At 45.2% G+C, this 15,566-nt stretch overlaps 1 protein-coding gene across 14 annotated transcripts in view; it reads right to left on the bottom strand.

Moving 5' to 3' along the window:
- Positions 644-15,566, bottom strand: part of SCML4 (sex comb on midleg like 4 (Drosophila)) — a 143,827-nt gene continuing 128,904 nt past the window's right edge. For 9 of the 14 annotated variants that reach the window (XM_021090762.1, XM_021090713.1, XM_021090733.1 and 6 more), the window contains 2 exons: positions 15,230-15,375; positions 644-11,978 (listed from right to left, as the gene is read on the bottom strand). In XM_021090762.1, the coding sequence (XP_020946421.1) occupies positions 11,853-11,978; positions 15,230-15,375 (272 nt within the window). In that variant the 3' untranslated portion in view covers positions 644-11,852. The remainder of the gene's footprint in view (positions 11,979-15,229; positions 15,376-15,566) is intronic. The other 5 variants (XR_002343739.1, XR_002343723.1, XR_002343726.1 and 2 more) reach the window with 5 other exon arrangements.

A 15,566-nucleotide genomic window follows, 5' to 3' on the forward strand; every position in this document is an offset into this window, starting at 1 on the left:
TTGTCAAGGATCATTGCAAAGCCCTGGGGAGGGGATGGAGGCCTCTGAGCAGGGAATTGGCAGGTCAGCGTGAGGGCTGGACCAAAACCTCAGAGCAGTCATGACCCCCAAACAGCTAGAGTCACAACCAGCCTCAGGGAGTAAACCGCCTAAAGTAGGATTCCAGATTCAACAGACAAGGTCTGAGAAGCTTTCCAAGCACCGTCATTTATTTCGATTCTCCTGACCATCAGAGGAGGTGGCTCTCTTGTCCCTGATTCCTGACCAGGAAGGAGAACCCTGGTTCAAGATGACCTTGGGCAGACCCTTCCCTGGCAGCTCTGATCAAACCTCAAGTTCCTTCCCTGCCCTGGAGTTGCCCCTCTGTAGTCTTGGGCAGGGTCGGGAAGGTCAGGGAGAGGGGAAGCGAAGTGGGTGGAGACCCCCAGGGCTCCTATAACAAGTCACTCCTGAGCCATCAGGGGGGCTGGGCTGCAGGCACCGGTGGGAGGGACCTCGCAGGCAGCTGTGAATCAGGCCTTTGGGGTCTTGGCTGTTAAAAGGCTGCCTTTGAAAGACTTTTCCTTGCTATGCTTATAGGAACTATTCCCAATGAAATATTAATGAATGCTAAAAAAGTTGATCAGACAAAATACACAGAGGCTCATATAAATTCCATTCTTTATTAAAAATACTGAAATACTTTTTACAGCAAGAACAGAAAATACTGCATTGTCTTGGAATCTTCAGATTTAGAAATTCTTTTGAATTGGTCCCAGGTTCATGATACTCCATACTAGAAAAAAAAATGCTACATCAAAAATGAAAAAAAGCACCTGAAAATACTAAAATCATTAAGGCCAGTAGTGTTTACTTGACGAAAGTGTACATATCTGACTACAGGGTACCTACAGTCACTGTTTATGGGAATACATTAAAATCAGAGCTCTCAGTAATGAAAGAATTGGCCCAAGGGACAAAGTTATAGACAGTAACCAAAAGGTTTTGAAAAATTAAAAGCACATTTTGATATGGGGTCATATATAATGGGCTATTTGCTAACAGTCTATTTGCACGGAACATTGTGAACAATGACCACATCGACTTACTCCTGAAGAAGCGTTTCACTCAGAGGCTGCTTATTACAAAGAAGACACACTGTAAATATGTGCAGAAGACATGTAGATTCACACACACAGGATGCATCTGTGTTACAGTATGTGGTGAAATTAAACTAGAGGATAAATAAGTTTAATAAACTCTACACTTCGAGGCACATGAGGATTAAAATCACGTTGTTTCTAAGTTATGAATACAGCATCTTTTCTCCCCACCCCCGCCCCCATTTTTCATACCTTAGTGTAATGCCTATTTGCATTTAACCTAGTTATCTTATGTTTGCATGCTTTGCAAACTGAATTACAGAACCAAATTGCCTATTACAACTTCCCATTACGTGACACAATTACATAGGAACATGGTGAGGTGAGCGGATGGTCCCAACGTCGGGAAACACGGATTGCATCTTGCTCACAAAGAGCAAAAATTAAGGAGCTGCTCCTTCCTCACATGACAGGGTTTACTGCTCTTTCTCTCCAGTGTAAATGCTGTTTCCCAGCACAGTCAGTCCCATTCACTGATTTCTGGTTTGCAAAATTAGACCCACTGGCATTTAAAAAATAAAAAAGCCAGACCCAAAAACTATACCACTGCCTAAGCTCCAAGCGCTCCACATTCCTCAAGCACTTCTAAATAAAGCAGGGAGTTGGAGTAATGTTCCAGAATTACCTTATGTCCATAAAAAGTGAAAGCACAATGAATTTTCAAGTAATTAGAGCATCTGTAGTACACACACCAGGCCCTTTTGCACACGTGCCTCAGCCCAAGCAAATGAAGCAAAAACTTTCATGGGATGACCTTTGTCTCAAATCCCCAGACCTAACCACAAGTATACACAGGAAAATGTGCCCACACACCCTTTTACAATCTTTAATTAAAAGGGAGGGGAGACCGTCTAGGTGGAGACAATGGCCATAGTCAATCCTGTTTTTCTCTTACCGAGATGAGTAGCTGCGGCACCTGTACTCTCATTAAGGACAGAATTTAGACAGGGAAAGCGTGCAGCTGCCAGTCTCCCAGGTGGATGGGGAGCAGAATGTCTCCTGTGTGGGCATGTCAGGGTCGAGATGCAAAATAAACAGGTGGAAACATGAGATTAACTAAGGCTGAGTTGAAAGAAGGAATCTGAAAATAAACCCCTCAACTTATAAAACGAAAGGCACAACATTTCAATCACCATCATTCAACCTCGAGAGTTTAGCAAACATGGATTTCCACTGACTCAGAATTCCTCATCACTTAGCAAGAGCCGTGTCAGACAACCGCAGCCTAGCATAGCTGGTGTAACACTACCTTTTGGCCTCACGAGGCTTCATGATGTTACCATGGCACTTAACAAAAAGCTCTCACTGTTAATGTGAAGAAAAAATAGCAACAGGATACAATTATGATGAAATGATTTTATTTCATCTTATTTAGTTTCCGTGTGTGTATAGCATAAAAAGTAAATTTATCTACAAAGGTACTTATAGTATAAAATCTTTGTATTAATAAAATTACTTCTGGGGATACACAGGAGAAAATCTCATCAACTGATATCTATAAAATGAAAATATATGCTGTATAAAGCAACTGCTATTTCAAAATTTCTGGAGGATGAGATGGAAAGGCTCATTTTTTTTTTTAATCCTCATATGATCAAAGCCATAGCTGGCAGATGGCAACAAATTAAGTATTGTGGCTTAGAACACAGTGGATAATGAAAAATACCAAAGTCCTCCCAACTCTCTCACACCTGGGCAGAAACACTTCCAGTTCCTATGGAGGAAACAAGTTTACCTTCTAGAAAGACCACTGCGGGGGTGGGGTGGGGGGAGCAGTGGCACATGATGGTGCTGAATAAAGGCCAGGAATAGAGCATCCCCATTCCAGAATTTTGCTTCCTTTCTTCCTCCTCTAAACCACATTTCCTTCGGGAAATATGTCATCATCTTTACCTACCCAGACATAAGCCACTTAATACTGTCACATCTCGGTAGACTCATAAATGTCTAAAAACAAACCCTCACCGCAGAAGTGCTTCTGAGGTAGGTCACGGTGCTTCATCTTTGATCCTGGCTGGCCCTCCTCATTAAGGCTGAGACCCTGGCCTGGCTTCGGTCACTGGGAGGTGCAGTCAGTGCTTTGGGGGTCTGGACAAAGCTACGTGTTCTATAAAGGACTGTGGATGATCCTAATTGCTCCTGGAGGGCACTGACTTCGTGTGGATTGCATGAGGCAGCCTGGCTAGGAGAAACAACTCATGCTTCTCAAGAGGTAAGTCACATCGGCTTCAGGTCACTTGGCTCTTGACCTTTGGGTCTGAATGAGGAGGGACGCCTCGTGGGACAGGCACTGGGCCTGGGCTTGAGGAAGGATGCGAGGCCTATCAGTGAGACATCAGGGCGAGTCACAGAGTGAAGCCATCAAAAGGGACAGGACTCTTCCGCCACTCAAGGGACAGACTGCATGGGCAGGACCTTGAGGAATGGAATGAAAAAGCAGAGATCGGGTGCAAGCATGACAGGGCTGGAGGCCGGTGACGAGGGGACGATGGGAGGCAGGCAGGGGGCAGGATGGTCTAGCCACGGAGGGAAAGGCTACCTGTTAATTCTCTATTTCTCTCTCCACCACCTCTTCTTCCCACAGGGCATCTGAGCTAGTGGAATGAAGAGAACAGAAAAGAGGAAGCAAAAGACGCACGGAGACAGGAAGGAAGAGTGAAATGGAAAGTAACAAATAATGAGGAAGGAGAGCAGAGTGATGCTTATGCGGCTCAGAGGAGGAGCTATGGGCCCACAAGAGAAGAGAATGAGAACATATCTAGACGCGGTCAGACGGCAGGAGTGGCAGAAACTAGAAATCATAAAACAGAAGACTGAGGAGCCCACAGCCCCACTGGCCTTAGCTGTAAATGCCTTTGCAAGTCAGGTGGACGCCAACCTCCTCTTCCAGATGAGGAGATGGGAGTTGGGGGGTTGTTTCTTCGCACTGCACCATAATCCGCCCCAGCAGAGAGGAGTAGAACAGGTGGGAGATGCTGCGGAGAAGGAAGTGAGTTGTCCATACGCCCCCTAAGGCTTCTTGCTCCCAGTCCTCTGGCATTCCAGGGTCCTAGGTACACTCACAATACCCTGCACTTACGATGCCTAAAGATACAGCAATGAGATTACTTTAAAATGAACGTGCTGAATGTTCATCCAAGTGACACTGCCCTTCAAAGTAGCCTATGCCTTGCTGCTCCTCATCCTGACACCTGCCTAGTACATATAAGTTAACAATGAAGTATGGCTGTTATTGCTCAAACCATCTGACCCAGTAAGGAAAACAGACAAGGAAAAGACACATGAGCAAGGAGACACACTGTTTACATCTCAAATGGGATACCTCTGTTGCTCATCAGACATGATCCCAGTGACTTTGGCTCAAAAAAAAAAAAAAAAAAAAAAAAAAAAAAAGAAATCCACCCTCAGGTGACGATAGCTTTTCCACTTTGAAAAGAATGTGTTCTAGCCCTTCTAAAGACCCCCAAAAAGATGCACTAGAAATATTCTAAGCAATGACAATATCCTTGGAACATGTGCTCAGGCTTTTGAGGTGAATACTTTGAAGGTGAAACACTCAAAGTTTTGGTGTGGTAGTGAGAAAAAAATCAGTCATATGATTCTATTCTTACCACTCCTATGTAACCATTTGGGGGGGGTGGGGAGGGAAAAGCCCCTGATCTTTTCTTTTCTTTCTTTTTTTTTTTTTTTTGCTTTCTAGGTCCACTCCTGTGGCACATGGAAATTCCTGGGCTAGGGGGCGAATCTGAGCTGCAGCTGTCAGCCTAAGTCACAGTCACGAGTCTTATCTGCAACCTCCACCATGGCCCATGGCAGTGCTGGATCCCTAACCCACTGAGAGAGGTCAGGGATGGAGCCCACATCCTCGTGGATGCTAGTTGGGTTACCACTACACCACAACAGGAACTCTGCCCCCGATCTTTCTGAATCTGTTTTCAAGGATGGAGATGGGAAAAGAGTGAAGAGAATGGGGAAGGCCTCTTGTGGGCTGGGCCCTCCCAGGCGTGCTACCATCAGCTCTAGGACACAGTGGCCTGTGGGGAGACCCGGCACCCACCTATCCTCTGCAAGGTGAGTAAGGCAGTGGGAATGAGGGCTCATGGAAAGTGCTCTCTGCCTCTTGGAGACACTTACCACCACTCTTAGGCAGTGAACCAGCCCAAGGAAACCCTACTCATTGCTGAGAGGCGCCATGGATTGCAAATGAAAAGGAGAAGGTGTCTTAAAAGTAAAGCTGTAAAGAATCCGTTGCTGCTCTCTAATGTCTGCAGTAGAGCAGGAGGCCATTCAAGACAAAAAGAGGAGAGCGACACGCAAGGTGCTGAGACTGTGGGGTTGACCTCCTCGGGTGTCTGGGGAATCAGAGAAAGGCCTCATCGCTTTTGGTCTGTCCCTTCAGCATGCCTCCTTTTGGTAAAGGTATGGGGTCCAAAAAGAAACTAGCGGCTTTTTGAAGAACATATGGAAACTAGTCAAGCATTCGTTCATTCCATCAGCCAGTGAATAGTAATGAGGTGCCTTATTGTGGCAGGTGCTGTGTACAGTGCAGGATAGTAGCTACTTTTTCCAAGGACCAAGACTTAAAATATTTTCAGAGAATCTGCTCCATAATCCAGAATTTTACCTAAGTAAACTATATAAACTACAAGTTATGTGAACTTTGGGGTTTGATTTCTACATCATTGCTAGATAGTTCTTCTGAATAAGAACGCTCTAGAGAGCAAAATCTCCTCTGCAATCCCTTTTCAAACCTTTCCCAACTCCTTGTTTGTAAATACACATTCACTGGGGCATGTATCCATAAGCACACCGACTTGGGCTTGGCGTCATAAACTGCATAACTTGCATAAATTCACAACAGACCATGTTTACTTTTCTACCATCAATGATAACTTGTTTCTGTCTCAGCTAAAGCTCTTAGTTTATTATATTACCGGTGAGGACGATGAAGAGATAGGGCCTCCACGTCTCAGAGCATCTTCTTCAGTTAATGAGGCACAGGGACTTAATGATATTTATTCCCACAAGCTTTCATAACTCACATGCTTATGTGACCACAGCCAGATTTACAACTACACTGAAGATCCTGCCAGGACACCCTTTGTGTATGTGTGTGTGTGTGTGTGTGTGTCCACAAGAGTTTCAATCGTTTTTCATGACGGGGCTGATTAATCTGATGGCCATGACCTATTTGAGTCCTACATTTACACTGTCTGCTCCTCTACCCTGATGCGGTGGAGCTGGGATCTACTCGTTGATGTCAGTTTGTATTATAGGCGTGGTGACTGCCTGGACAAGCTCTGTTAAAAAGAGAAAGACTGCAGAGTTGGCTTCATCTCAAGCATCTGTGATTCACAGACATCTGTGTCTCCCTGAGAAATAACTTTTTCACAACCAGAGCTGTCCAACAAAGAAATAAGCCACTTCCTATGGGAGTGAATGCCCCCTAATGGGAAGTGGTCAGGCAGAGCCATTTCTCAGGGCTGTGGGGAAGGTGCTCCAGTGCTGCATGGGGAGGTAGAGCCTTCCTGAGATTTGGGGGTGCCACGCTTAGGATGGAGGTAGCCTCCGGTCACACATGCTTACTGAAAAGTGACACTCAGGGAGGGTCTGCGATTTCATAGTGAGCTGTTTGGAAAAGCAAAGCGTTGGTTGTGTTCCAAAGTAGGATCCAGTAGATGTTTGTGTTGGCCTTTGCAACAAGCATCTAGTACATGGAACCAACTCTAAGGCTCGGGTCATGCAGTCGAGCTACAGAGCAGAAGAAGGGTGGGCTGGCAGCCCAGAGCAAGTCTCAGTGGTACATTTAGACCCTCTGGATGGAGAGATGCCCCATCATTACTTAACCAACTGCTGAACAGCTCTTGGCCTCGGATGGCTCGCTCCCAGCCTCTCCATATCAACTCTGGATACAGCACCCTGACCTGGAGGAAGCTGTCATTTTTCAGCTCTGCTTGCTGTCTTTTCCTCTGGAGGAAATCAAGCTCAATGCCAAGCATGAGGAGAACCCCAGGCTCTTAAGGATTTTAAGAGCACAGGTCTGGGGCCCTGCTTAAGAAAGCAGGGAGTGAAGAGAAGCAAACCCTCCTCCAAAAATATGTTTTTGCCCAGAACTGCTTCTAACTCAGGGGAATTTCCTGCAGCTCGGGAGAGCCGGAATGAGCCTTCTTCTCAAGTACAGATTTGGTGAAGTCCATGTGTGATAATACCACTGTAACCACAAAGGAATTTACCACAGGAAGTGTCCCAGCTGTTGCTTATTAGCATTAGAACAAATTACACAAAGCAAATTGTTAGCAGACCTGTTTCCATAATATTTAACTGGTGGCAATAAATAAGAGGGATTCTCTTTCAAGCAAATGCTAGATTTCCAAAGATCCAGCTCCCAATCGTCTGTGGGGGAAGCCTCTCTGATTAGAACAATAGTTGGAGGGAAGGGCACCCTGAGGCCGAGGCTTCCAGAGCTCCCCCACCCACCCATCCACCCACCCCAGGCAGCACAGCTGGGAGCTCTGGGAGACCAGCCGCTGGGGTGACAGCGCAAGATGCAAACAGGACTGTTCATACCTCTGGATGGCTGACCATCTGCTGGGCTCACCGTTGCGGTTCTCAGCATGGTTTTCTTATGCCATGTGGCAAGGCTACTCCAACTACGCAGTTCTTGGAGTGTGTTTGTGACAAACAAAAGACCACAGCCACAGATGGGTGTTCATCCCTCTCCTTAACAAAATATTGCTGTTTCAAAAAAATCAACTATTCCTTCCCAACCACGTCTTGTTATCTGAAGTTTAAAAAAAAAACGTTGAGTCCCATCTCCTCATCCTCTAAGCCCATCAAAGAAGGTTGAAAAAGCACTGGGTCGGGACGAACATCGGACAGCACTCACCTTCTGCTCACACGTATGGAAACCTGGCTGGTTCTTTAGAAAGAAAGCAGACCATCTCCATCTCTCAAGACCTTCTGGCAATGACTAAATTCGAGGCCCTGGTTACTTCTGGGCATTTCCAATGATCTTCACAGCTATGGAAAAATTCTTGTAAAACAATCTCAGAAAATAATAAAAAAATATAATTTTAGTTTTAAAAATTCCACAGAGCACAAAAATACAAAAACAAGGTATTGGAGCTTATAGGGCCTTCTAGAAGAGGTGCTGACTTAGCTTCCTAAGACGTCATAGTTTTGTTTTCCCTTCCTTCCTGTTTCCTTCTCATGCACACCAACCTCAGCTCAATATTCCTTCCCAGTCTATTTTAATATCCTATTTGGTTCTCTGGAGGAGCTCCCAACTCCTTCTCCTGCTGTAAAGAGAAATACACGGCAACTCTGCTGAAGGGAAGTGATGGGAGCGCAGTGTAACTCTGGCGGGCACGAAACCGGGCGATCTCTGTTCAGCAGTACCCCTTTCAGGCCTGTTCCCTTGGTCACACGAAACAGAGCCTCGGCAGGCTGGACGAGTCCAGTCGGCGCCAGGACAAGGCAGGCCCAGAACTGGGCACCTTCCCCCAGCTGCCTCCAGGGCGCGCCCTGCTGGCACTAGAGGGGATAGCTGGTAATAACAGCCTATAGCGGGTTCTGCCTCAGTGCTGCAAAGCTGGAAAGATTTTGAAAGGAGCAAATGCAAAAAGTGATACACTCCCAGCTACTTCTAAGGCTCTTCCAACTAGAGCTTCAGGAAACACACACACACACACACACACACACACACACACACACACACACACACACACACACACAATGCACATCTTTTACCTGAATTTTTCACAAAGGGAATGACGCGCTTCATAAAATATTTAAAATGCCTTAGGCAATAGAACTGTCTGTAGATTTCTTTTTAAAGTGTTTTACAGTCAAGTGTAATTGGAAATGTTTGGAACATGAACACACACACATACACACACACATACTCTCACACACTCTAATTTGGAATTATGCAAAACTGTATCATTATTCACCACAACCCGAAGCAAATCTACGGCCGTGGAATAACAAGTACCACATCTGTACAAGTGTGAGACCCCCCCCCCCAAATAAGCTCCCATTTGGATGACAGTGACACACATGGCCTGACTCTGTAAGGTCCGTTTAGAGGAAATGGCCTGGAGTGTTTTACATTTGCTAAGCTATTTAGCTGCCTGGTTTGACAAGATTTTTGAAAAGGGTGAAAATTAATTATAATTGCCGTATTGCTACAATAATTTGGTCGGCTAATTGCATTTCAGTGCAAAAACAGGCAAGAAAGAATTTCCTCCCTGGGTTATTCTCTGATATGGCAGCATTCATTTTAAGAGTAATGAGATTTTTAAAAAGTCAAACCTTAAATATCATGGCTTCGGCAATCTGTCCTGCTTCAAGTTTAATGCAAAATGAGATAGCACCTCCGTTAGAGCAGTTCCACAGGAACATGGACCCAGTTTTCTGCTAGATTTGAGATGGGAAAATATCTCTCCCGTGAAAACTATACCAGGTATCTCTTGGACATGGTTTGGGGATGATTTTGATTTGACGGCACCAATGTTGATGTTTTTGTATGGAGGGAAGCACTGGTGGGAATGGGGACGAAGTTTTCAAAGTCTCTATGAGGTATATGTGGATGAAGAGGCACCGCAAGTTTCAGAGGACTGAGCAAAAACAGTGGAGTCAGGGATGTGGGTTGTCATGGGATTTTCTGCATTTCACTGATTTCACATTGGCCAATCTGAATAAACTGGCCATGGTTTCTTGAGGGAGACTAACTCCAGACGTGGAGGTGCTCCAGTAGTGAGCACTTCACAATTACCAAACTCTGAGGGACATAGCCACTCTGTCACTTCAAAATCTTGAAGACTCTGTTCCAAGGCCTGATTCAGGGTAGTTTTGTCAGGAGCCAGAACCAAAAGACATTCAACAATTCCACAATCTAACTTGAGCTCAGTTCCGTGGGCTATTTTAAGACATTCTCCTCCATCCCCTCTCTGTCATGCTTTAAGTCCAGCCACCATTTGTGTGTCTATAAAGGATTTTGCTGTGATGTGCTTTCTCAAATACTACTCATCAAAGTGGGTTGGACAGCCTGGTATGGAATGTTTCTTCCCATCCTCATCCAAGTTCTGATTTATAGAGGATTAGCATACAAATCTACCCAGGGCTGCCCTCAGGTTTGTTCAGGTCTAGTTCTGCACAAGGGCACCGGGTGGAAGAATGAGAGGGCTGAAAACCCACCCTGTTCCATTCACCAGCAGACCTCTGCCCAGGCTGCATCCCCAGGATGATGTGCCTTTTCTAATTTGCATTTGGGCCCAGGGAGGCCCTGGGTGGTCCTTGATCCTCCCCCTCCCAGACATCACAAAATCTAGCATTCATCTCCTCACCTCCAACTCCACAGATGTGTTTTTAAGGAACAGGTTATGCCCATGGCACATGCGAATTCATTTTGAAGATATGTTTCCTGTTCAGTAAGAGAAGAAAGAAAAGAGAGACAAGGACAGAGAGAAAGGAAAAGGATAAAAAGAAGAACAGAGACGAGGCTGCCCTTCTGTCTAGTAAATTGTGGCTTCATTGTCCTTCCCTGGACACAGCTGCAAAGGGGGAGAAATCAATTTTTTTCCATTACTCCATGGTAAGTAAGGAAAACCTATTTGTCAATGGAGTTAAACCCAATAATAGCATGTCTGTGTACATGCCGTTATTATTAAAATTAGCCAGATACAGCTACATAATCCCACAATGTTACTAGAAACCAGCACTCTTCCATTTCAAAGCTTAGTTGAGAATTTTTCTTCTTCCTTTTTAAAGAAACACCACGGCTAAATGTCACTAAGATTCTCTGGCGCGCCAACATATCAACACCTCAGTAAGGACTCTGGAAGGGAAGGAACTCCAAAGCCCATCTGGGAAGACCATGCTTCCAAATTCTTGCCTTTGCTACATGTGCAGTTCAGTCAGTAATGCTTGGGTATGAACTAGAACCTTCTAGAAGATGATTTCTTTCTAAATTGCAATCTGTGGTGCTTATGGTGGAATAAATTCCCTATGTCTGTGTAGGCTAGATCTTGTTCATAGAAACCCTAATCTATCCACTGGTACTGAATTTCAGGCTATTGCAGTGAGGGTCCTGAAATTTCATTAGCAGTCTGCCCTCTAGTGGGGCAACACAGTACTTCAGATAACTAAGAACAGAAAAGATTTTTCTCCTTCTCTTTCAGAGAGCAAAAGAATTCAAGTTTTCCAGATAGTGCAAGGTGAGGCATCTGTCCTCAGAAGACAGCTTCCAGAGCTGAATCAACCAAGGCTCACAAAGATAGGTCCTCCAGTCAGAATTAAAAACAAGTGGTGCTGTGGTGGGTGTCTCTGCAGAGCCTGCAGAGACAAAGGTCCTTCTTCTCACATTCTTGGAAGCCTCAGGGTTCTCCTTGGGCAATAGCATTCAGTTGTTCCCCACCCTCTCATTATAAAAAAAGGACCCATGCTGAGAGCAACCAAGCTACCAGAAATGTTAAAAATAATAGTCTTTTTTGATAATTTTTTGGCAAATCATTAACACAGAGGAACCTTTCAAGGGGGCCGTGTTGGGTTTTTAAAAAGCTGAAGATGCATGAGTTTTCTAAAAAGACCAAGTCTTTGTGGCTTTTATTTTTCAGAAGAGACTCTTCGTGATGGTGGCTTATGTTGGTAAGGCAGAAGATGATCTTGAGATCTGTTGTCTCGACTTTTGCCTCTATCTTTTAAACACCTTCAGAACTTGGCTTGCTTCAGTTTATCAATGTGGTAGCAGAGTTTCAGTGCAGGTCCTAGCTTCAGGCCCAAGTATTTCATGATCATGTCACTCTTCAACAACAAGAGGGCATTGCCATCAATCTCCTGGTGGAAGAGGATCAGGAAAAAAGAAAACCCAGAAAGGTGGTCAGAGTAATCAAATAGAGGATGGTCAGGGAATACGGTAAGGGAATATGGATTTACCTATATGTATATTCTCTCAGTCCTAAAGCAAGATCTTAAAAAAACAAAGCCCACAAATACTATGTGCTCCTCTTCCCATCATCTCCCTGGGGTCATTTGATACCCTGGATCTTTCATAGTCCTGCTCTCTCTTGATTGAAAGAATCTAACATAATCCCAGCCATATTCCTAAAATCCCATGTATGATGTTTCTTTCTTTGTCCAATTTAGGGATAAAGGAGCAGGAAGTGTTGAACGAACTGAATGTGTCCCCATCACCCCAAATCCATATATTGAAATCCTAGCCCCCGAGGGATGATATTTGGAGAAGTAATTACATCACGAGGGTAGAGACCTCAAGAATGGGGTTAGTGGCATCATGCAATGAGAAGATGGCAGTCTGAAACCAAGAAGAGGGCTCTCAATAAAAGCTGACCTTGACAGCACCCTGATCTTGGACTTCCAGTCTCCAGAACCCAAATATATTGCTGTTATTCATAAGCCAGCCAGTCCATGGTACTTTGTTACAACAGCCTGAACCTAATAAAACAAAGTGTCACCCATTCAGACCCTGAAACTAGTGGTTATCTTTCCATTCCAGGTGCTGGTATAAGGCTCTGATTTGCATCCTCATCCTAACCTCTCTTTCTTTTCTTGGTAAGACCACCTACTTTAGCTGATTACCAACTTGCTAATGACACTCTATAAAGGATTTCATACACTTTTTTGGCCCTGTCAATAATATTAGGTAGCAAACAACTAAATAATGCACCTGCTTCATCTGGGGATTTAGCGCAAATAACTACTAAAGGAATGCCAATCCTTTGAGGTCCTAGTATTGCTCCCATTTGTCTCTGAAAATGGTAACCCTCCAGACCATATGTTGAATTCATGAACTTAGTAAGGCTGGGTTTCCTCCTTAACCTATAGTGCTACTTTCAGATTAATAGAGACAAAGGGTAGAAATTTGGAGTGCCCAGATAGGGAGAAGAGGCACAGTACAGGACTCATATAACCAAATGTGTCACAAGCCCCTCTCATTCCTCTACCTAGCCAGCCACTCAGCCAGCACCAGGGAAGCACCTACTCCATGTCATTTGCTCTCCGTGTCTGCAAAATAGCAGAGAGGGCAAAGCTCATGTGCAGGTCCTCCAGAGCCTCATTGCCTACTGTTCTCTCTTTATTCTATGTCCTAGACTTCTGCCATCTCCTACCACGCTAGAAAGAAGCCAGATCGGTCTAAACATAACCCCTCTGTGGTCCTCACTCCCAAGGCCCCATTGTTAGCTGAGGTCAAACACAGTCCCAATAAAATGGGAGTGTCAGGTTAGATGATGATTCTTCCCAGATCTTAGAGTATGATTTCTGAGGTTTTCATTTCAAATAAAATGAAAGACAGGAAGGAGGAAAACAATGGTAACTCTGGTGGACAGAATAATGCTCCTTCTTCTCCCCACAAGATCCCTGAAATCTGTGAATATCTTTGGTTACCCTGCAAAGGGGAATGAAGGCTACAGATGGAATCAAGGCTACAACTCAGCTGACTTTAAAATAGGAAGAGCATCCCGGATTATTGGGAACAGAGGGAGACAGGGTAATCACAGGGACCTTAAAAGTGGAAGAAGAAATCAGAGGAAAGAACCCAAGAGCTGGCAGCCTGAGAAGGACTCTGCTTGATGTTGTTGGCTCCGAGGTTGAGGATAGGGAGCTAAGAGCCAAGAATGAGGGTGGATCTTGATGCTGACAAGGCAAGGGAACCACTTCTCCCAGAGCCTCAGGAAAGCGTGTCCACCCCACCAACACCTTGCTCTTAGCCCAGTGAGAGCCTTGTCAGACTGCTGACCCACTGAACTGTAAGGTAATAAATGTATGTGGTTTTAAGTTGCTACGTTTGTTTGTGGTAACTGGTTATAGCAGCAACTGAAAACTGACATAGTAAGCTTGACAGGTAAAATATTAATTCTTATCTTTTAAAAAAATTTACAGCCTTTATATATTTATTAAGAATCTCTCTCTCTCTCTCTCTCTTTTTTTTTTTCTGTCCTTTTGCCTTTTCTAGGGCTGCTTCCCGCGGCATATGGAGGTTCCCCGGGCTAGGGGTCTAATTGGAGCTGTAGCCGGTGGCCTACACCAGAGCCACAGCAACGCAGGTTTGGAACTGTGCCTGCAACCTACACCACAGCTCACGACAACACCAGATCCTTAATCCACTGAGCAAGGCCAGGGATCAAACCCGCAACCTCATGGTTCCTAGTCGGATTCATTAACCACTGAACCACAACGGGAACTCCAAGAATCTAACTAATTACACAAACACCTGCTAACCGAAGGTCTTCTATGAGCCAAGCACTGTGTTGAACACTTTATGTGCATTTCCTCATTTAATCCTCAAAGCAGCTTAGGAATAGGCACTATTAGACTGCTGGCATATTGTAGGTGTGCTATAAATGCTTGTTGAAAGCACAGACAGACGGATGGATGGGCAGGAAAACACACACTCCTGATAAAGGCCAAAGTAAGGGAACAGATGGGACAAACATCCCTTAAAAACAAAACTAAGTAGGATGATGGTAGTGTCATAGAATGTCTTTGGGAGTATTCCTTCTTCTTCAACCTTTTGAAAAAGTTTAAGGAGGATGGGCACCAGATCCTCTTTGTTGAAATAAGTAAGAAAGAGAAAGACAAATACCATATATCACTTATAACTGGAATCTAATATACAGCACAAATGAATGTTTCTACAGAAAAGAAAATCATAAACTTGGAGAAGAGGCTTGTGGCTGCCTGGGGGGTGGGGGGGGGGAGAGGGAGGGAGTGGGTGGGATTGGGAGCTTGGGGTTAACGGAGGCAAACTATTGCTCTTAGAATGGATTTACAATGAGATCCTGCTGTGTAGCATTGAGAACTATGTCTGGATACTTACATTGCAACACAGCAATGGGAGGAAAAAGTATGCATACATGTATATGTAACTTGGCCCCCTTGCTGTACAGTGGAAAATAAATAAATAAAACAAAACAAAAAACTAAATGGTTGTTCTGCCTGAGAAACCTGTAGTTCCATCCGGCCTCCCTTGAGTGGTGTCCCCAGGACATAGTACAGACCGCCCCCACCCCCCACGCCACAGCTCCCTGAATCTCCCCTCCTGCCCACCAGGCCCACCCTGTGCATACATGCTTCCGGAAGAGCTCCACGTGGGGCCCCAGAGCTTGCGGGTCAGCATCTTTCACGAACCAGACCACATCCTCCACTGACCAGGTGGAGGGGTTCCTGCTCCTTGGCCGCCGGGCATCCTGCCTGTCGGGAGAAGGGCTTGAGGCTGGAAGGGAGAGCACAGAGAGGGAGGCCATGAGACAGCAGGCCTAGGGCCTCCGTGCTGATCTGGTCCCACCCTGCCTTGTTCCCCCACCCCCGCCCCTGCCCCCTAGTCCAAGGTGGCAGCCTGAGTGACCCCTGTGACAGAGAAAAGCTAGGCACGACTGCTCCTGACAGGAGCCTGGAGCACCAGAG

Source organism: Sus scrofa, chromosome 1 (assembly GCF_000003025.6).
Source record: "Sus scrofa isolate TJ Tabasco breed Duroc chromosome 1, Sscrofa11.1, whole genome shotgun sequence".
Classification (NCBI taxonomy): Eukaryota; Metazoa; Chordata; class Mammalia; order Artiodactyla; family Suidae; genus Sus; species Sus scrofa.